The sequence below is a fragment of the Galeopterus variegatus genome, unplaced genomic scaffold (assembly GCF_000696425.1).
Source record: "Galeopterus variegatus unplaced genomic scaffold, G_variegatus-3.0.2 Scaffold93, whole genome shotgun sequence".
Lineage (NCBI taxonomy): Eukaryota > Metazoa > Chordata > Mammalia > Dermoptera > Cynocephalidae > Galeopterus > Galeopterus variegatus.
In genome coordinates, this window is record NW_007726204.1 from 135,153 (window position 1) to 156,944 (window position 21,792).

The 21,792-nt window shown below is 54.8% G+C and overlaps 3 protein-coding genes and 1 non-coding gene across 4 annotated transcripts; 2 read left to right on the plus strand and 2 right to left on the minus strand.

Moving 5' to 3' along the window:
- Positions 1 to 98: 98 nt before the first annotated feature.
- On the minus strand, positions 99 to 5,013 carry PAF1 (Paf1, RNA polymerase II associated factor, homolog (S. cerevisiae)). The gene is made up of 14 exons (XM_008582131.1): positions 4,641 to 5,013; positions 4,060 to 4,089; positions 3,870 to 3,962; positions 3,435 to 3,556; positions 3,281 to 3,347; positions 3,083 to 3,184; positions 2,894 to 2,999; positions 2,736 to 2,804; positions 2,536 to 2,639; positions 2,333 to 2,449; positions 2,106 to 2,234; positions 923 to 1,028; positions 718 to 808; positions 99 to 639 (listed from the first exon to the last, which is right to left on the minus strand). The coding sequence occupies exons 1-14, from the start codon at positions 4,685 to 4,687 to the stop codon at positions 239 to 241; spliced, it is 1,584 nt and encodes a 527-aa protein (XP_008580353.1). The 5' UTR covers positions 4,688 to 5,013; the 3' UTR covers positions 99 to 238.
- A 203-nt stretch (positions 5,014 to 5,216) lies between these two features.
- Positions 5,217 to 8,458, plus strand: MED29 (mediator complex subunit 29). The gene is made up of 4 exons (XM_008582119.1): positions 5,217 to 5,459; positions 6,031 to 6,089; positions 6,321 to 6,405; positions 8,140 to 8,458. Exons 1-4 carry the CDS (start codon positions 5,244 to 5,246, stop codon positions 8,380 to 8,382), a joined length of 603 nt encoding a protein of 200 aa, XP_008580341.1. The 5' UTR covers positions 5,217 to 5,243; the 3' UTR covers positions 8,383 to 8,458.
- A 6,835-nt stretch (positions 8,459 to 15,293) lies between these two features.
- Positions 15,294 to 17,843, plus strand: ZFP36 (ZFP36 ring finger protein). The gene is made up of 2 exons (XM_008582141.1): positions 15,294 to 15,394; positions 16,190 to 17,843. Exons 1-2 carry the CDS (start codon positions 15,353 to 15,355, stop codon positions 17,138 to 17,140), a joined length of 993 nt encoding a protein of 330 aa, XP_008580363.1. The 5' UTR covers positions 15,294 to 15,352; the 3' UTR covers positions 17,141 to 17,843.
- A 2,925-nt stretch (positions 17,844 to 20,768) lies between these two features.
- On the minus strand, positions 20,769 to 20,861 carry TRNAI-UAU. The gene is given in 2 exon segments: positions 20,769 to 20,804; positions 20,824 to 20,861. It is a non-coding gene; the product is annotated as a tRNA-Ile (tRNA).
- Positions 20,862 to 21,792: the final 931 nt, after the last annotated feature.

The following is a 21,792-nucleotide window of genomic DNA, read 5'->3' on the forward strand; positions in this document are numbered from 1 at the left end:
CTTTGCTTCTATGCCTCAAGCTGAGGTTCTTGAGTACCTGGGCTGGGATGGGGGGTGAAGGGTGGGGGAAATGAGACCATAGGGGCTGGGGCAGAAAGTAAAGAGGAATTGACTTTATTAACAGCAACGGTTTAGGGGTAGGGAATGCATGAAGTGAAGGGTTCACAAATAGACCACTAGAAAAGTGCCTTCCTGCTCATAATAATGGTGTCTGTGCCAGCACTGAAGACACTGAGACTCAGTCACTGTCACTGTCAGCTTCACTGGAATCAGAAGCTGCAGCTTCACTGCCATCTTCCTGGGCAGAGTGCTCACTGCCACTGGGAAACGGACTGGCACTGCGGCTCCGCTGGCCACCCCTATCACTGCCACTGTCCGAATCATTGTCACTGCCGCCACAGGCCCGTCCTCTGTCCTCATCATCGGAGTCAGCATCATCTTCTGAATCAGCATCACTGCCAAAGATCTCCTCTTTGTCCCGGGCGGCCCGGGCCTCATCCTCACTGCTTTCATCCTCGCCGCTGCCACTCTTGTCACTTGCCTCGTCCCTGTCACCCTCCTCTTGTTCACTCTCACTGCCTGAGCGCTCATCCTCGCTGCCCTCCTTCTCACTGCTGCTGCCCTTCTCTCGCTCCTCATCTGTGAGGGGACAGGGAGAGGTGAAATCCAGTTTCCCACCCTTCCAGGGCTCCCAGAGTCTGGCCTGTTGAGCTTTACCTGAACCCACAGCTTCTTTCTCCTCTGTCTCCATCTCCTCTTCCTCTTCCTCCTCGGGTTCGTGGTTTTCCAGCTGGGCTTTCCTTGCTTCCTGGAAGCAGCAGGATTGGGATGGGGGAAGGAGGGTGTTCTGTTGAACCTTTGTCCCTCTCCTCACCTACCACCACCCTCCCCATGGGTGTCCTGGGCCAGTGGTGCTTGTTACCTGGGCTTCTAATTCCTTCTCATTCATGTCTCGGTGTTTGACCACAAGCAGGGCGTTGGTACCCGACTGAACCCCAGCCTTGGCTCGGCGCTTACTAAGGCGGACCCTGCAGTGGGCAAGTCGCACAGAAGGGTTGGAAGAGGCAGTTAAAGATCCCCTGAGTGAAGGATTTTGTCTGACTTGTTTCCCATCAATACTTAGTCCAGAGAAGAACAGAAGAAATACAGATTGAACAAGGGAGACTAAATGCAAGGGTTGGTGCAGGGAAGGATGATAGCTCCCAAAGTAGGTTGCCTGTACCATATATATATATGAACTTTTTGGCCATACACCATATATATATATATATATATACACACGTGTGTGTGTGTGTGAGTGAGAATTAGTTATCAACACTTAAAAACCAGGAGATGTCATATAATCTGGATTTCTGGTTTTTGAAAACAGGAAAGTATAGCCCCACAGTGCCTTTCTGTCCCCCATAGCATAGTAACAATGGGCTGGAACTGGGTTACGGTGCCCCTTGGAGGTTGCCAAGAGCTCCAAGTCACCCACCAGCCCACTGCCCTCTTATACATTTCCTGCCTGGCTGAGGGATCAGAATTTGTGATCTCTGCTTTAAAGAGAAACTCAAGTCATGCTTTCCCAACTCTTACACCAAGGGCCCTGGCACAGCAGTAAACTTTTAGCCATTAGGGAAGACTTTGGGGTTCACATTTTTTAAATTGGGTATCAAGTGTTTCACTTAAAACAATTAAAACAAAACAATTTTATGTATTACTCCTTATTTTCACTATGTTTACTTTCACTTGAAGCCCCTTACTAATATCAGGGGAAACTTGGCTGTCTATCCTACACAAAAACTACTAAACGTCTCCACCATTACGTAAAGATTTTCTTTCTGGCTTCTGTTAGAACCAAGTCTAGCCCATGTGCGTGACCAGGCATCTGCTGCTGTTGCTTACAAATGCATACATAGGGGCTGGCCAGTTGGCTCAGCTGGTTAGAGCACAGCCTTATAACCCCAGTGTCACAGGTTCAGATCCCTGTACTGGCCAGTGCCAGAAAATTAAAAAATGCATGTCAAATCCTTAGTACAAATGACCTCCAAGGTGGCTCTTACATGCCTCCAGATCTTAAGAAGCACAGACCCAGGCTAATCAGAGAGGAGTACACTAAGTACCTGGTCTCGAGCTCATTGTAGTAAACCCCATCACCCTCTCGGAAAATGAAGAAGTAGTTTTCCTCGTAGCCCTTGCTAGCTTTGTTCTTCACGTTCCAGTTGTACTCCCGAGCAATCTTGTAGTCGTACCTGAGGATGAGGACACAGGGTCAGCCCCATTTCTTCACTATGAGGGAGAAAAGGAGACACACTTCTCAATCTCTAAAACCTAACCCCAACCCACGCACACATCGTCTGGTGCATAATCCATCTCCTCCTCCTGGTCCCTCTTTCGTTTCTTCAGTGTCTCTTCCACAGGGAGGAAATAGGCCACAAACTGGTTCCCTTCCTCATCCATCATGCCCCTGGTTGGGGAAAGAGGAGGGGCAGTGAAAGGTAAGGACAAAGGGACAACGAGGAGCAGGCCAAGGTGGGTAGTGGGGCCACTTGCCTGATCATGGCTTGAGACATCATCTCCAATGCAGCAGCACCACTTGTGTCTTTGGGGGCTGGGTCTGAATCAAAGATTACCTGAGCACATGGGTTGATCCACATCTGGGGGGATGGAGAGTACTGGGGTTAGACTGGAACAAGCAGAGATGAAAGGCTCTCTGCTCCCCACTCTCAGGCCCGGAGGTGGGGGGGGCTGACCTTAAAGTCTGGGAAGACAGGCATGACCTCCACCGGCGTCACTCGGGGCTTGCTGTAATGCTGTGAGATCTGGTGGGGGCGAAAACAGTGAGGAGGAGGAGGAAGAGCTCTGGAGCCTCACCTTTGTCTGCCTCTCCCCATCCCAGTCCCTCAATTACTGATTTCTGGGCATCCTCAAAAGTCTTCTCAATGGCTGTGATCTGGCTATCCCTGTCTTTGTATATTTCTTCCTCAGTGAACTGCTGCTTCACAGAAACCCCAATCCTAGGAGTGAAGAGAAAGGCCTTTAGGGGCCACCGGACACACCTGAAATCTCCACCGTCCCTCCCTCCCCTTCTGCAACTTACTTGACCTCAGGCTTCTCATTGGAGATGCCATAACGGTTGAATTCTGTGGAGATGTACTCGGTCTTACGCATCCATGGCACGACCTTTGCATGCTGCTGAGATCTGGGGTAGAAGATCAGGCACTTCAGGACCCCACCACCCTCCTGCTTGTAGAGCCCATCCAAGCCAGTTCCCAGTACCCACTTGGCATCCTCTCACCTCTTGGAGCTGGTGGGGGCCTGAATCTCCTCTTCCAAAAGCTTCTCATCAGCTGGATCTAGGAGAACTAGAGAGGAAGGGGGCAGGACCATGAGGGAGGCCCACGCTTGGTCTTTGCTGGCCTAGAGCAGACCCTCCCTGCCTCCCCACACACCATTGGGGTCGATGCGGTAGGTGTCAGGGTTGATGAGGTCGATAGTGACCCCCAGGTCTGGCTCAGTCAGGAGGTCATGTTTATGCTGTTTCTCCAAGGAAGTTGCTTTGTACTGGACGAACCTGGGTGGGGAAACGTGCATTGCGGTTTCCTGACTCCAACTTCACCCCTCACATCCCCACTTCCCAGAGGTTAAACTTCTCTGGGAAAGAACTCAGAATGGAGTGTCCCTCATGTTAGAGTGTGAAGGCAGACTCCCCAGTGAGAAGAGACTTGCACACTGCTTGCTCCATTAACAGATATTGAGTACCCATTACTATATGCAAGGACGGTGCTCTGCTAGACCATGAGTAGACAGCAGTCAAGGAGACAAGTCTCTACCTTCAAGGAACTCATATTTCTGAGTAGTTTTCCCATCCCTGACCTCAGTCTCACCTGTTCTGGTCGAAGGGGTAGGTGATGAACTTGGGGTCGAAGGGGATGTCAGGGAGGCTATTGCAGTACTTGACTCGACAGACCACTCCAGACCTGAGAACAAAGTGCCTCAAAACTGGGTCCCTGCTGCCCTATTCCTGCTCCCAGCCCCATTGCCCCACCCCTCCTGGGAAGGCACAGTGGGGCTCACCTCTCAGGCAGAGTCCGGTGGGAATTGGGCCTGGTGGGGAAGAGAGGGAGAGACACTGATAGATGCAGAGGACGGGATTGACAAGAGGATAAAAGAAGCTTCTCCAAGCTTTTAAAAGGTGGAAGGAGGGGTGACAAATGTTAATAATCTCTTTTGGTTGGGGTGTCCCAAGTGCTTTAATGGAAAGAGTCAAATATTCAATTCCTATTGGAGGACGTGTCCCTAAATGCTTTAATGAATGAGGCTAAGTGATCAATCCCTTTCGGAAGGGATGACTTAAGTGCTCTAATAAAAACCCAGGGATTAAATCGTCTTTGGAAGAGGATCTAAGCGTTCAGTTCCTTCTGGAGAGAGTCTCCAAGACCTCAATTCCTGAACTCGGTGGCAGGTGAGGAAGGGGGCAACACGCACATCCCAGAAGGAACCCGCCCCCTTCGTCAAAGGTGAGCGCTCCGTGACGTCACGTGCAGACCTGGGGGGCTGGTGACGTTGAAAGCAGACACCGTCGCCTCCGACCCCCCGTCTTGCTGAAACCTAGAGAGACAGAAGAAAACGGTACAGCCAGGCGTCGTGGCGCCTACCTGTGGCCTTCCTCCCGCTGGGCCTGGGTCTGGATCGTGGGCGCCATAGCGATGAGGCGAAGGCGGCCCGGACGGGGTCCTTGCTGAGCAGAGAGGAGACGCGGAGGGGCGTGCCTACTTCGATGGACGCCTGATCCGAGGCAGGGCTCGGACTGGCGCCGCTCTCTGCAGGGAGAGGGTTGGGATGAAGTGGGCTGGTGAGAAGAGGTCCGGGCAAGATTCAGGTAAACACGCAGGCAGCGCTGGGGACGGACTCGAAGATCGGGATCCACCAACTGCCGCCAAGACGCTGAGGACCCGACGGGTCTCCTCAGGCCGCAAGGCCTTCGGGTAAATAGAGTCGGGATCGGAACCACACACTGATTGGCGAGTGACTGGTTAGAGGGCGGAGCGATGGGGGAAAGGCCTCCTGTGACTGGCGAAACGATATCTCAGGCTGGACGTCGGATTTGAGAGGATAGGAGATGAAGCACCTCCTTTCCTTCCATTGGCTGAATTGCCTGGGAGGCGGAGCTGACTAGCAAAAGCGCCTAGAGACGGAGACACTGAAAGAAACCGGTAGGGACGCACTGTGACGCACTTCCGGCGCTCTAAGAGAGGAAGATGGCTGCGCCCCAGCAGCAAGCTTCAGCGGCTTCTTCAGCTGTTGGTGTATCGGGTCCAGGTTCGGCCGGCGGCCCGGGTCCTCAGCAGCAGCCACAACCGTCGGCACAACTGGTGGGGCCTACCCAGAGTGGGCTCCTGCAGCAACAGCAGCAAGACTTCGATCCTGTGCAGCGCTATAAGATGCTCATCCCGCAGCTGAAGGAGAGTCTACAGGTGATGGGCCGGGAGCTCCGAGGAGCCAGCATGATTGGGTGGTCTGACTGAAAGGGGGCGGGCCGAGGGGCTGTTTAGTCAGCGAGAGAGCGCTAGGCAAGGAGGAGGAGAGGGACTTGCTCTTTTTTGTGAGAGCAAAGCGAAGCCCTGTGGATTGACAGTTTGAGGTGGGATCAAGGCAGATATTGAGGCTGGGATTGGCTGGAACGGGGGTGGGAGGGAGTTTAAAGGAGATACTGGGCTCTGGTCATTAAGCCTGAGGAAAGGATTGGCCTATACGGAGATTCCGCCCGTGGTTGGTGGATGAGGGAGGACCCTGAGGTATGTCCGGGAGGTTACTGGCGAGAACCCCAGGTGAGGGGAGGCCTCGGAAAATACGGTGTTGATCGCCATAGGAACAGAAATGAGCGTTACTCCGGAGTGTCAAGAGGGGCGGTGCCAGGGGAAGAGGAGGCCTGAGATTTCTGGGAAGAGTGTAGATTAAGTAAGAGTGTAGATCTACCAAAGGTATCCCCTTTCTGTTTCTCCATCTCCTGCGTCTTTTTTTTTTTTTTTCTTTTTCTTTAACTAGACCTTGATGAAGGTTGCAGCCCAGAATTTGATTCAGAACACTAACATTGACAACGGACAGTGAGTGCAGCCCTTTTCCCCAGGATATACCATCTCCACCTCCGTCTTAGAAACTTCCCCAGCCCACTCCCTGTTCCTCACTCACCCTGCTGCCCCACTCTTATTTCCATGCCCTGCCTCGGGTCTTCTGGGCCTGTACCTGGTTTCCTGATGGACACTTGGTTGGGTAGACACTGGTGTCCCAGAGGTTGAAAATCCATTCCTGAGATACCCGTTTCTCCTGGGCTGTAGAAAGAGCAGCGATGGACCCATACAGCGCTTTGACAAGTGCCTGGAGGAGTTCTATGCGCTCTGTGATCAGCTGGAGCTCTGCCTGGTAAGGGGCCGCTTGCAGGACACTGGGTGACCACAACCCTGCCTCAGACACACACACCCTACCCCAACCCTCATTCTCTCAATCAACTCACACTCTCTGGCACCTCCTCTGGGCCAGACCTGTACTTCAACTGATGCTGAGAACACAGTGTTGCCCTGATCTGTGCCCTCACAGAGCTTCCAGTTCATTGGAGTGACAAATATACCTCTAAACAGTGACAGCTCAGAGTGGTCAGAGCTATAATGGGAGAAACCCAGGCCAGAGAGGTCAGGGCTATGATGGGGGAGGAAAAGGCAGAGGGGTCAGGGCTGGGATGAAGGAAGCAGAGGGGGTTGTAGAAGCCTGGGGTGGGAGGGTAGGGAGAGAGTGGCTCAGGAAAGGGTACTGGTAGAGAGTACATCTGAGCAAGGCTAGAGTAAAGAACGGAAGAGGGGCAGGAGATGAGAGAAGAGCAAGTGACTAAGAGTAAGCTTCTGAGACCAGATGGAACATCAATCTCTACCTCAGACCCTTGGGTTCCTCCTTTGGAAGATGGAATTTTGTGAAATTCTCAGCAAGATCATGCATATCAAGTACTTAATATGATGTTAGGCATATGACAAGTGTCTCTGGTAGTATCATCAACATTATTTTGGATTGAGTTTTGAAGTAAAAGCCAGAGTTTGAGAAACCTGGTATTGGTAGAATAGTGTTCCAACCAGAGGAAACAATTTCTGCTTTATATTCCCTTTAGGAACATCAGGAAATTTAGTCTGGCTGAAGTGTAGTACGCCTTTTGGCTTATTGGATTTTGAATATACCACTGAGATACTGGGGAGCCATGGAGAGTTTCAAGCAGGGAAGAACATGGACCCATTTGCTTTTTAGGAATATGCCTCTATCTGGCAAATGAAGGGTTAGAGGGGCTAAGACTGGAGGCTGCAGCCCAAGGAGGCAGCCATGGTAGGATTCAAGTGGGCTAGGACTAGGCTCAGCCAGGGTGGGGCCATGAGGAAGGGGGTGAGGGGCAAATGGGAACTCAGGAGGCTTTGTGTACAGGCCATGGGACTGATGGGCTGTGGGGGCAGAAGGAGTTTCAGGATGAGGCCCAGGGTTCTGTTGGAATGGGAGTGCTCCCTGAGACAGGCACCCAGAAGGAGGAGCAGTTGTGGAGGGGAGTGTGAGGGCTCTGGGAATGTCCGGGGAAGCTGGGACAGAGGTGGGCATCATCAGTGCAGAGCTGGGAACTAAGTGGTGTTCATGTGTGGGTGTGATAACCCTGGGAGGGCATCAGGAATGAGAGGAGATGAGCCTGGGAATTGCTTCATTTAAGTCTTGGGTAGAGTAAGAAGTACCTAGAAGAAGCAGCTAGAGAGGTAGGAGGAAAACCAGGGGCAGGTGCCATCAGAGAAGCCACTGCCAATGCCAAACCTGGGGTTAGGACAATAACAATTCAGCAGTTAGCACTTAAAACAATGTGCCAGGACCTGTGTGTGTCTCACACACATCACTGTTCTTACTTCATGAGGAGAGAAGAAGTGGTTCTTAAACCCATTTTCCAAAGTAGGAAACTGAGGCTCAGAGAGGAGTAGCTGCATGCCCAGGGTCACCCAGCAAGTGATTGGCCGGGCCAGGCTCTTACTCCGAGACGTTGGGAGTCCAGAGGCCAAGCAGACTACCCCAGGCTGGCCCTTAGGGTGGGGCTGGAAATACTGGAGTGAGGCTGATGCTGAACCCTTGCCTGCCTGTCCACAGCGCCTGGCACACGAGTGCCTATCACAGAGTTGTGACAGTGCCAAGCACTCTCCAACACTGGTGCCTACGGCCACCAAGCCAGACGCGGTACAGCCCGACAGCCTACCCTACCCGCAGTACTTGGCGGTCATCAAAGCCCAGATTGCCTGTGCCAAGGACATTCACACCGCACTACTGGACTGTGCCAACAAGGTCACAGGCAAGACGCCTGCACCACCTACTGGCCCGGGGGGCACCCTCTGAGGTGGCAGGGCAGGGAGTGGGGCAGGTGGTGAGGAGTGGGGAGCAGAGAAGGAATGAAGAGTGGCCTAAATCAAAACAGCCTTGCTTCTGATTATTCTTTCCTCTGAGCACAGAAGCCGAGCCAGCAGGGGGCAGCAGAGGCCAATAGGGAGCGTACAGGGCGGGACCTTGCCTCCTCTGCCCCGCCCTCCCCTTCCTGTTCCCCTCACTAGCCTAGAGTGGACTTTGCACTGTGCCCGTTGATGACCTCTGTTCCAGAGGCCCTCTTCCAACCTGGCCTGGGTGTGGATCCCTGGCTGGGCCCCTCTCTCTCAATCCTTTCTTGACTGTGTGCCAGTTGGAGGGTGGTTTCTGTGTCTGCCTTTTCTAGCTGTTCCTTTGTGTCTCTATTGCATGTGTCTGTCCATTCCTCCCGTCTTGTCTCCTTTTTGTCCCTGTCTCTCTGCCCCTACTTCTGTGTCTCTGCTCCTGTGATCTGTGTCTTCCTGTCTCTCTGACCTCTCCCTCTCCCCCACAGTCCCCTTTTGCTCTCTTATGTCTCCAGCTCCTGCCCAGTACTCCATGTCTATGAAGGGGGACAAAACCCCTGGGTTACCTGGGGCTAGGGGAACGGGCTTCATTTCCAGAGGCCACAGACAAATCCAGAGTCCCCCAGCACCTCCCATGTCAGCCTAGCTCCCAGGATCCTTGTCCCAAAAAAGGAGAAGTGGAGGGGTCCAGGCCCTGGCCTCAGCCCGACAGATTGGGGAGCAGTTCAGGTCCCCACCCATACCAGGCCTTGCGTCAGAGAAACTCAAATGAGGGCATTGTGCAATCCATGGTGAGACCTGGCCCAGCTGGATGCCTGGGTCCCTGTATTTTTAGCCCCAAAGGAGAAGTGAAAAGGCCCCAGCAGGGGTGAATCATCAGTCCTGGGGAAGAACCCAGGCGCCTGAGCCTGAGCCCCAACTCCGGGAAGCAGGCTCTGGGGAGGGGGCTTCAGGGAGGGAGTGCCCCACCAGGCTCCCTACTTCCCTGAGAGCTTCGGGGAGCTCGGACATGGCCTTCAGGCCTGGGCAAGTGCAGGGCGGAGTTACCAGCCCAGGCCCAGCTGTTGGGGTGTGAAAGGCTCAAGTGACTCAGCCTGGTTGGGGAACTGCCCCACCCAATATCTTCTGTGCCCTAGTTCCCATGTCACCACTCCGTGGCTCCTGTCCTATACCCCATGTCTGCAAAGAAACCCCAGAGAGCTGTGTGATTCACCCAGAGCCCAAGACCCCACACTGGAAACGGCCAGCTGTGTGTGTGTGTAAACATACATCCCAGGAAATTCCTACCCCTGTCCTTCCTTGAAGTGCCAGGGCACATAGGAAAGGCCTCAAGAAGGCAGGCTGAAGCACTGTCCATAAATTGAACTTCAAGGAAGCCTCAGCTCTGCCCATTTATCTAGCTGAATCAGTCAGTCCCCCACCCAACCCCCCAGATTATCTAGGATCATCTCCTTGGCCTAAAGTCAACTGATTATGGACTTTAATCACAACTACAAAATGCCTTCACTCCCTGTGCTGGCCAGCCACCAAAAATAAAAATGCCTTCACAGCAACACCTAGATTAGTGTTTGATTGAATACCTGGGACTGTAGCCCAGCCAAGTTAACACACAAAACTGACTATCTTGTCCTTGTCAGCTGGGCATCCACACACATCTCCTTAACCATACTTAATCTCCAAATAAGTACAATAACAAAGTCGTATTTCCACCTAACACGATGCAGTTATCTCATATACAACTGAAAACACATTAACCCTGTCCCCAGCAGAGCCCACCAGCGTTTAGCCTGGAGGCGCATATGCTGGTGGAGATATAGCAGTCTCCACCACACATGGGAACATGAGTGAGAAAATTTTAGTACAGCTGGCACTATGGGGTGGTGTCTACACATCACAGAGGAGGGGATGTGACATCCCAGCACCTATGATACAGGGCTCAAGAGAGCTTAAACCCACACTCAGGGAGAGAAGAGAGACACACTGTGGGTGGTGGGGTGATGGATGCACATTCAGCAGGCACATATACGGTGAAAGATGTGCACCAGGAAGCTGCATTTGCTCAACAAACAATTACTCAGTATCTTGTGCGGGCAGTGTGGGCCAAAGATCCCTGTGCTCCTGGAGCTGATATTCTAGTGAGAGACAGAGAGATAGTGAGGTGTTCCAAGAAGAAAAAGCAGAGAAGTGAGATTGGAAGTGGAGATTTATAAGAGAGATAATTTAAAAATGGTACTTAGGAATCTAACACAAGAGGTGTAAGATTGCATATGGAGAATTATGTTACTTTACTGAAAAACATTAAAAGTTTGAGAACTTATGTTGGGTAGTGGTTTTACAAGCATTATGGATTGTAACTAGATGTTATATGTATTTATTATTTGTTAAACAGGTGACAAGATTATTTTACCATTTAAAAAAAAATCCTTGACAGAGGTCAAGGAAGGCCTCACTGAGAAGGTCATATGAGACAGACAGGAAGGAGAGGGAATAAGTCATGTGGACATTCAGGGCAAGGGCATTCCAGGGAGAGGGTGCTGCAAGTGCAAAGGCCCTGAGGCAGGAAGGTGCTGGGGTCTTTGTGGAACAATGAGGAGGCTTGGGCCACAGATGAGGGAACAGGGATAGGAGAAGAAGTCCAGGCGGGTCAATGGATGTCCTTGGTGAGGACTTGGCTTTTGCTAGATTAGACCAAGAGGGAGATTGTACAGCCTTGTGCACAGCCACACACTCCTGGGAGGGGGTGTACATGAGATACACGGCAGTCACACCTGCACGCAGAACAGGCCATGAGGAAGAACAAGCACAAACCATGCCCCCTTGGCAGAGACCAGCATAACCCACCACCCTACAGCCATGGTGACCCCAGGGACCCTGTCCCATTGACCCACAGACAGACTCTCTGAGGGATCAACCCAATTATGTGAATACACAAACAACCCTCTAACCACCACTTAACCTGCTATCTTTCACCCCATCTCAGACTTTGCCCATCACAGGCTGACTCAGCCTTGCCCTCAGCTCAACACTATCAGAAGCAGCCTCATCGGCTGGGGACAGATAAGGCTGGGCACAGGTGCTGCCCCAGCTTCTAAGGTGCAGGTGTGTGCATCTGCTCTGCCCACGGAGGTGAACACCCACACCGACATGGCCCAGACAACACACCAGCCACCCTCCCGTCACTGCGCACTGCAGACGTCAGGAACCTAAGTTCACCAGTTTCACTGCCTTGTGACGGGGCCACAGAGGAACTGCATTCAGACACTGGCCTACTATGTTCTCATGCACATGCAGTCTGAGAGACACCCACGAATAAGGACACAGACAAATGTGAACACTAGTCACACATTTGAGGAATACACACAGTGAGCCACAAGGGCCTTTCACACAGCCACAGCTGCAGTCACACGGATACAGATTAACTCAGCTTCAAAGTTGTGTTTGCACATTCCTTCAGTCGCCAGCGGGCAGTCATTCCCCCACCATGGCACCTGCAAGGAGTTACACATACTTAGTCACTCCAGATCCCATAGTGGTTCAGAGCTACACACAGATGTGCAGTTAGGTATGGAAGTCACACATTCTCATGAATGCTATCTCGAAAACTCAAAGATGGTTGCAGTACAGTTACAGTTGCGTATCCACCCCACACCCAGACATAGTTAAAGCACAAACGGTATAGTCAATCACAGACACAGGAGGTTTCACATATTTACTCACATAGCCATGTCATATGGGATTGTATGCACAAAGACCTCACACAGGAAACTGGGCACACTCGTGTCCCACACCTCCTCCCCCAGTTACATAACCAGTCATGCCAGATCTCACACCTCCAGATACCAAGGCGCACCTCTTCACACCTGCGTGCACACTATTCACACAATGTGATACACACTGCTTGGCCCACGCTCGCACACCAAGGCACACACAGCCAACCCACCCTCGGCCACACCCGCTCACACCCAATCACGCCAGACGCACACACGGCCCAGGCACACGTGCGCGAATACAAGGTCCCCTTGCTCGCCCGCGCACTCGCACCAGCTCTCACACCCCCGCATTTCCCGTCCCCGCTTGTTTTTCTGGAAACTCTGCTCTCCGTTCCCCTCCCCCTAGGCCGGAAGTGCTCGCTGTATTTTTAGCTTCTCTGGTTTCCGCCCCTTTCCCTCTCCCCCAGTCCACCCAGGACCTGGCCCCTGCGCCCCGCGGGGGACCCCGGCCATCCCCTTCTCCACCGTCATTCCAGAGGGGATTCCCGGCTGCCGCTGGTGCCGCGGATTTTCCCGCTGGCTGAGTGGGGAGCGGGAGGAGTCCTGCCATGAACTTCCTCTGGGCCTGGGACGTCTGAGGCCGGGCGTGGAAGTGGGGGATGGGAGCCTGACTCCTGGGTCTGAGGGAGGAGGGGCTGGGGCTCTGGACTCTTGGGTCTGGTGTAGGGGGTCTAGGGGCCTGGACCCCTGGGTCTGAGCCAGGAAGGTCTGAGGTTTCGCCTCCTGGATCCCACACGTTTGTAGGGTTTGTTTTTCTTTGCGGGGGGGGGGGGTCTGTTTTTCCGCGCGCAAAGTCCTCCCCGCCACTCCCCGCCCAGCCTCCTCGAGAGGGGCCCAATCCCAAACGTCCCATCTCGGGCCGATGACTCAGCAGGTGGGAGAGGGGAGGGGGACAGCCTGACTCAAGGAAGGGAAATGCTCCCTATCTCCAGGGAGTCAAAACTGGAATCCCTCCTCCAGGATCGCCGATCCCGGCTCCGAGGACCCCAGGGTGCCCCCCACTTCTGTTTAACCGCCTTAGTCCTACAAATGGCACAGGGATTTGGAGCCCGGTCTCAAACCCGCCTCCTTCCCCCCTTTCCCGTTGTCCTCGAGGCTCTGTTTACAAGAGACAGGAGCCCTGGTTACAGGAGAGGAACCCGGGCGTCCGGGCTGAGCCTACTCGTCACGGCTTCCAGGAAGCCCCCTCTCCCCCGCCCCTTGCGAGTGAGTCACGGGCGAGCGGGAGGCCGCAACCGTGCCGGAGCCGCCCGCGGCCCGCCCAGCTCACGGGACCGGCCGGGAAGGCCCCCTCGGCCCCAGAGAGCGCAGCACCAGGGATTCCCCCCATGCTCCAACGAAGCTAGTCGGCGTGGAGCCTGACATAATCTCCCCACCTCAATACAAGGCCGCGGCCGCAGCCTGCAAGAATGAAGTTTCCACCATTCTAAGGGGGCTTCGTGGCAATGATTTCTACCCTCATGTTTTCACTCAGGGCAGCCAGCTCACCAAGACTCTCTCTCTCTCTCTTTTTTTTTTTTCAAAAGATGACCGGTAAGGGGATCTCAACCCTTGGCTTGGTGTTGTCAGCACCACGCTCAGCCAGTGAGCGAGCCGGCCATCCCTATGTAGGATCCGAACCCGTGGCTTCGGCGCTATCAGCACCGCACTCTCCCGAGTGAGCCACGGGCCGGCCCTCACCAAGACTCTCCTAAAAAAAATTTTATTTTTCCTCCCAGATCTTAAGCTTTCACTCACGGCAACCCTTCAATAATAAAAGACTTGCCAATATGGGGAATGATCCTCCAAAATCTAGAGTTCTCTCGTGGCACACCCCATCAGAAGAGACCCAACCAACCATCAGTTGCGGATGACCCATTTCTTCCATTATAAAACAGTTTTCAATCAGGGCCGGCCCGTGGCTCACGTGGGAGAGCGTGGTGCTGACAATACCAAGGCCACGGGTTCAGATTCCTATACAGGGATGGCGGTTTGCTCACGGGGTGAGCCTGGTGCTGACGACACCTGGTCAAGGGTTGAGATCCCCTTACCGGTCATCTTAAAAAAAAAAATAAAACAGTTTTCAATCAAGGCAACCCTCCACCGTTAAAGAAAATCCCTCCCCCTTTCCAATCTTGAGTTTTCCGAGGCCAAAGCTCAATATAATTTAAGATCCTGGTATTAGGCCTCTGCCATTCACTAGCTGGAACTAGGAGAGTAACTTGACCTTGTTTATTCACGAGTTAAATGGGAATTACACGTCCTTAAGTCGTGGTGAGGACTCAGCGTATGTAAAGCAGTTAAAACAATGCGTGGCACAGAGTAAGATCAGCAGTGCCATATCTGCCTCAGGGTGAGGGGCTACAGCGGCTCCGTGAATTGGGAAAGGAGACCCCTTTTCGGGCATCGCCCGGTATCCGGGATCTCACCCGTCTACCCAGCCCCGAGAGTGGGACTGGAAGAGCGGTTTGGGAGCGAGACCGCGCCAGACGGGCAGGTGTCAAAAAGGGAGTTCTCCAAGCCTGTTGGCCTCCTCTCTGTGCTTCTGTCCCACTGTGGGTGTTTCTCACTGTTTCTCTCTCGCGCTCTCTCTTTTCCTGTTTCTTTATGTGACCCACCCCGCTTCTCCCTCTGAATTTGTCTAGACTGTCTGTCTCCCCACCTCCTCTCCTCACCCTGTCCCTCTCTGTGTCTCCTCCTGGGTGGGCCTCTCCCGCCCTCACTGTCTCTCTCTTTGTGTTTCTCTCTCCGCTTCTCTCCATATCTCTGTCTCTTCCACCCCGTCTCTCTCCCAGCCCCTGTCCGTCTGTCTCGGACGCGCACGCCCTCTCGGCCTCTGCCCTCGTCAGTTGCCCCTGGAGCCCTGCCCCCACCTTTGTCCCTGTCCCTTCTTTGCGTCTCAGTCTCTGGTCTTGAAACCTGGGTAGACACCCTCCCCCCGCCCCAACACACACACGTCCTCCCCGGGCGCCCACGGGCCAAACTCAGGGGCGTCCTGGCCGGGGGCCGGGCGGAAAGGGACTAGTCCGGGGCTCGTGGGGCAGCGCTGGGGGCGCGCGTCCGGGAAGCGCCGCTCCTAGTCCCGCCTCCCCTGGCCCCTCCCCTGGCCCCTCCCCCTGGCCCCTATAAGAAGCTGACTCTCCCGACCGGCAGCAGCCTGACTTCAGCGCTCCGGTTTTGGGCCGTCTTCTCATGGCCACCCGCCCCTCCATGGATCTCACCGCCATCTACGAGGTGAGTCGCCGCCGACCGGCACCCCTGGGGTAGTAGCTCTCTAGCGCCGCAGACTTCGGCCCGGGACTCCCGCTTCCCTTCTCAAAGCGGAGGTCCTCAGCGCCGCATTCCCTGGCCGGGGCCCCTGCCTCCCTTCACAGACCACCCTGATTATCTGGAGGTGAAAATGGAGCCCGCGACTCCCAGGTTTCTGCCCAGACTTGGGTGGGGCGGCCTCTGGAGATGGAAAGCCGGAGGACTTTTCGCAGACTAGGGCTGCCTGAAGGCGGAAATGGCCCCCACACCTGGCTTACCCCTAGTAGTTGCTGAGGGCGCGGTTTTGCGCAGAGGCGTCTCTAGGGCTCATGTCTCAGGGTGGGGGAAGCCGACTTCTGTCTCTCCACTACCCGATCAGAGTGCTCGGGGAACTCTAAAGCCGAAGAGATCCATACTTTGGGTTAACTTTGCCCGGCTCCTCTAGTTGTGAAACTGGAGAAGCCAATGCACGGGGTCATATCCGGGGAGGTCCAGAGGCTCCAAATAGGGAAACAGTGGTGTGCCCTGACTCTGGGGCCCCTCTTGATCCAGCCAGGGGAGCCGGGATTCCTGGGTCTCTCGGGATAGTCTTCAGTCGTGGATAAACTCAGAACCTCCAAATCGGGATACCGGGCATCCAGAACCCAGGATTTCCGCGGACGGGTGGGGCTCAGGCAGGGATCCCACAAACCGGACTGGCAAGCTCTTGAAGTGCCCTGCAGCTGGGGCCGGGCGTCGCCCTGCATTTTCGGGTGCTTTAACCAATCCTTATTCCCACAGAGCCTTCTGTCGCTGAGCCCTGACGTGCCATCCGACCACGGAGGGACTGAGTCCAGCCCAGGCTGGGGTTCCTCGGGACTCTGGAGCCTGAGCTCATCCAACTCCAACCCGTCCGGGGTCACCTCCCGCCTGCCTGGACGCTCCACTAGCCTGGTGGAGGGCCGCAGCTGTGGCTGGGTGCCTCCACCCCCTGGCTTCGCACCCCTGGCTCCCCGCCCCGGCCCTGAGCTGTCACCCTCACCCACCTCGCCTACTGCGACCCCCACCACTTCCTCCCGCTACAAGACTGAGCTATGTCGGACCTTCTCTGAGAGTGGGCGCTGCCGCTACGGGGCTAAGTGCCAGTTTGCCCATGGCCTGGGCGAGCTGCGCCAGGCCAGTCGCCACCCCAAGTACAAGACCGAACTCTGCCACAAGTTTTACCTCCAGGGCCGCTGCCCTTATGGCTCACGCTGCCACTTCATTCACAACCCCAGTGAAGACCTGGCTGCCCCCGGCCACCCCCACGTGTTGCGCCAGAGTATCAGCTTCTCTGGCCTGCCCTCAGGCCGCCGAACCTCGCCTCCACCAACGAGTCTGACAGGCCCTTCCCTGTCCTCGTGCTCTTTCTCGCCCTCCAGCTCCCCACCACCACCTGGGGACCTTCCACTTTCTCCTTCTGCCTTTTCTGCTGCCCCTGGGACCCCAGTGGCTCGAAGGGACCCCAACCCAACCTGTTGCCCCTCTTGCCGAAAGGCCACTCCTGGCAGCATCTGGGGGCCCTTGGGTGGCCTGGCTCGGAGCCCCTCTGCACACTCCCTGGGATCTGACCCTGATGAATATGCCAGCAGCGGCAGCAGCCTGGGAGGATCTGACTCACCTGTCTTTGAGGCAGGGGTTTTTGGGCCACCCCAACCACCTGCAGCCCCCCGACGACTCCCCATCTTCAACCGCATCTCTGTTTCTGAGTGACAAATGCCTGCCCAGTACAGATCAGCTGGATCTCAAGGGGAGCCACTTCTCTGCTGTGGGGACCTGGGGGGCTCAATTTAATCAGGTGGCCTCCTCCCCTTCCAAAATGCATTAACCCACTCCCCTGACCTCATGCTGGGGCAGGTCCCCAGTGTGCAAGCTCAGTGTTCATGGTGTTAGGGGATGGAATGTTTTCTGGGGTTCTTTTTTAAAAAAAAAAAAAAAAAACATGTAGCATATTTGCAGAGGCAGTGAGCCTTCTACCCCGACTTCTCCCCTGCCCAAATCTGTCTCCTGGAATCTTATATGCTGTGAATAATAGGCCCCCTCTGCCCCCTCCCAATTTTTCCTAGACCGTGAGGTTCCAGTGTCTGGTGGTGACTAGAACCTCCCCTGAGGGGGAATCCTGGTGCTCAAATTTCCCTCCAAAAGCAAGTAGCCAAAGCCGTTGCCAAACCCCTCCCTCCAATCAATGGGCCCTTTATTTATGACGACTTTATTTATTCTAATAAGATTTTATAGTATTTATATATATTGGGTCGTCTGCTTCCCTTGTATTTTTCCTCCTTTTTGTAATATTGGAAACGATGGTATAATTATTATGAGTATACTATAATAATATATTAAGTAATATATATTGTTACCTTCAAAGTCTATTTTTGTGTTTTTTGGAATTTTTAAATAAAAGGAATCTGCGTGTAAACTGGAATCCTGGCTTTTCCGCCGTGTAGAGGCAGTGAGAGGAGTGGAAAGGATGATGAGACTTTAGAAAGGAGTGGAGTCCACTGATAGCGCCTCCAAACCTTTCCGGAGCCCAGCCGCCCAGCGGCGCTTACCTGGCAGGAAGTGACGTCACCGGGCCCGGCCATTCACCTGAGAGGGCGGGGCCAGGTGAGGTCACCCAGTAGGAACCGGGAGATCCTGTTCCCGGGGCGTCGGGGGCCCAAAGCTGCCGTCCCGTCGGGCTCCTGACCAGTTCGCGGGCGGGGACGGGAAGTGTCCGCCCCCACCGGGCCGAGGGAGGCGGGCGGGGCCTAGTGGGGAGGACGGAATGTGCCGGGCGCGAGCCCAGGGTGGGCGGGGGAGGCCCGCGCGGCAGGGGCGGGGCAGGGGGGCCATCCCGGAAGCCGGGTGTCCTGGGGACCCAGAACGTTTCAGGACTTCAGAGTCTGGGGGATTTCGACCGTTTCAGAGCGTTGGGGGAGGGGGCTTTAAAGAATCTCAACATTCTGGAATCTCAGAATACGTCTCGGAGACTTACACACGAAGACACCCTTAGTGTCTCAGAACTGTAGACTTCTGGCCTCCCTGGACCCCAGAGTCTCGGCTGTCAGGATTCGAGAAGTTCGGAATTACGGGATCTTGGCATTTCCGAACTTTGGGAGCTCGAGGTCTCGGATTCCAGCCGGGACTGGCCTCTTGAGGCCGGTGTGTGGGTCGCGGCCGCGCGTCCGGGCGGGGCCCCGGGGGAGCCGCGTCCTCGGACCATACAAGGCAAGAGGCGTCGGGAACCACCGCGCCCGGAAGAGGCCCCGCGTCAGAGCCTGCAGACCGCCCCCTAGGCCGCGGCCTCCTCCCTCCCTGACCCCCCGTCTCCTTCCCCTCTTCCCTCGCATTTCTTCTCTCCTTTCCCTTCTCTCACCTCCCCCCCCCCCCCACTTCCTCCTCTCTGCACCCTCCTTCTCTTCCCTCCCCTCTTTGGCCTCCTGTTCTCCAACTCTCCCTCTCCCCTTTTTCTCCCCTTCCCTTTCAGCCTTCACATCTCCAACTCATCCCTCATTACTCCTGTCCCCCTTCACTTCCAGCCTCCACATCCGCCTGTCTGTCCCCTACCCGCCTTCTCCTTCCAGTACACCTTTTCTCCCTCCCCGTCCTTCCCTCTTCACCCTTTCCCTGCCTACTCACCCCGCACTGTCCTCCTCCCCTCCCCCTTCTTCCCCTTCTTTCCTCCCCTCCACTGACCTCCCTTGCCCGCTTACTCCTCCTTGTCTCTCTCCCCTTGCCCACTGGCAGACTCTGACCTTTGGTCTCCTCTTCCAGGAAACTGCCTCCCTTGTGGGAAAGGGCTCAGGCCCTATTTGTAGAAGAAGAGGGTTGGGACAGAGAGGGAGACCGAAACCCAGAGACCGAAAGACATTGGGGAGGCAAAGAGCAAGAGCAAGCCATGCAGAGAAGTTTGGGGAAACAGAAACTTGGACCCTGAAAGAACAACAAGAAACATACATCTCTGGTCCCTCCTTTAGCCAAAACAGATTCTCTGTCCCTTCCAAAAAAACCCTCAGCTAAGAAAATACCACCAGCTACCAGTGCTCAGGCCAAACACCTGGGAGTCCCTCTGACTCCTCTCTCACATCCACACCTCAGGCCAATAGCAATACTGTCTGATCCACCTTCAAAACAGATTTACACTGCACCCCCTGGCCCCCACCCCCTGGTCAGGACCCCTCACCCTGGTCCTATCCAGCATCATCTGCCACTTCAGCCTTCATAGCAGCCCCTCCCTAGTCCCTCTGCTCCAGGCCCCTGACCTCAGTCTACATCCCCACTCCCCCAGGAGATGATCAAAGGAGCCTGTTATGACACCTGAGTCAGATCACATAAAAGTCAAAGTCCTAAGTCCTCACCACAGGCCACACAGCCTGGCTCCCATCTTCTACCCTCCCCCTTGGACACGCTGCTCCAATCACACTGGCTTCCTTGCTGCTCCACCAACACATCTGGCATGCTTCAGCCATAGGGCCTTTGCACTGGTTGTTCTGTCTAGAACACTACTCTTGGTGTTGTCATGGTTAACTCCCCTCCTTCAGGTCTCTGCTCAAATGCTGCCCCCTCAGGCTGGCTCGTGGCTCACTCGGTAGACTGCGGTGCTGATAACACCAAGGCCATGGGTTCGGATCCTATATACGGATGACCGGTTTGCTCACTGGCTGAGCGTGGTGCTGACAACACCAAGCCAAGGGTTGAGATCCCCTTACCGGTCATCTTTAAAAAAAAAAAAAAAATGCTGCCCCCTAACTACTACTATTGCAACCCACACCCCACCTCCAACTCCCCCATCCTACCTTGTTCTACTTTTTCCATGACATTTATCCCCACCTAACATATAACATATACTTAATTCTTATGTCTGTAGCAATTTGCCTTCCCACTAGAATGTCAGTCCTCAGGTGCAGGGACCTTGTCTTGTTCACTGCTGTATCACCCACACCTAAACACAGCCAGGTACACAGTGAATGTTCAGTATTTGTGGGAAAAAAAACTCGATTCAGAAACGGAGCGGAAAAGAGGCAGAGGGTTGAAAACTCCAAGACAGCGAAGTACGGAGAAAGAGGGAGAGCCCTACGCACAGTTTGCCTTGGACCCACGGCCTGACACATGTCTACAAAAGTCTCAAACAGATTTGCAGACTCACTTCTATGCCCAGGGCATATGAGAGGTGATACCATCCCCTGGCGGCCAGGACGGAAACGGCACCTTTCTACAATACCAACCATCTGTCGCCGAAGTACCAGGAATCTTTCGAGCCTAAAAAGTCAGAAGATGGACATGTTCTTTCCTCTAAGTGATAGATGTTTTGGTTGATGTATAAGATATACAAATTTATAAAAACTGATTAGAAATGTAAAATTGCTCCAGGTGAGGATCGAACTCACAACCTCGGCATCGCTCCGCTCGCACTGTCATATAAGTACCGCGCGCTAACCGATTGCGCCACTGGAGCTTCGGCCGCACCCTTCCGCCGCGGATTCTTTCAGTCGTTCGTGACCACGTGACCTCGCTGGACGGCCCCACCGTACATTGCATATGCAAATAGAAATCTTTTGACTGACCAATAGGAGGAAGCGCATGACTAGTTCCGGATCCAGCTAGGCGCTTGGAATGTGGGAGTGGAGGGAGGCTGGGGACTCGCCTCCTCATGAATATTCAGAGTTCGGGGAAGAGGGGTCTTAACCCTTAGCTGACTGGCCTGCCGGATGGCGGCCCCTCCCCCCGCGGGCGGCAACAGGATATGAGCCCGGGCTGCAGAGGGGAGGGGAAGCCCCGGGCGACCGCCCCCTGCCCCACAGCTGGGACCGGACTCTTCCTCCCCAAATGTGGCGCCGCGTCCGTCACAGGAGCCCCTTGCCACCCATCCCGGAGCCCGAGGGGTCGAGAATCCCGGGCCCGAGCCTCCGGAATTTCTGCACCGCGTCTTGAAAGACCTCGAAGCCCAGACCCCCACGCTCAGTCTAGAGGACCGAAGATACCCCAGAGATACTCAGGTGCCCAGCGCCCCCTCCTGGAGGAGCCGGGAGTCCGGGACACCAGCCCCGCGGGACCCTGGAGGCGAGCAGCCCGCGCTCCCATTTGAAGAACTCAGGATCGAGGACCGCATATTCCCTCTAGGGGTTCCCAGAAATCCAAGCCCAAGACCCTCGGGTTGGAGAAACTTGAGATCCGGACCTCCAGTGTCCCAACCAGTCTCTCTTGGGCTGCAGCGTTCATCACTTCAAGGGGATCCAGGGATTTGGGACCCCCTGCGCTCCCACCTGGAGATGATCTAACCCCTTCTCCTAGAGTTAGGGGAACTCAGGAATCTGCCAGCTCCCCACAGCCCCATCTAGGAGACTCAGGAATTTGGGTCCCCAGCTCCCCCATCTGAGACTCAACAG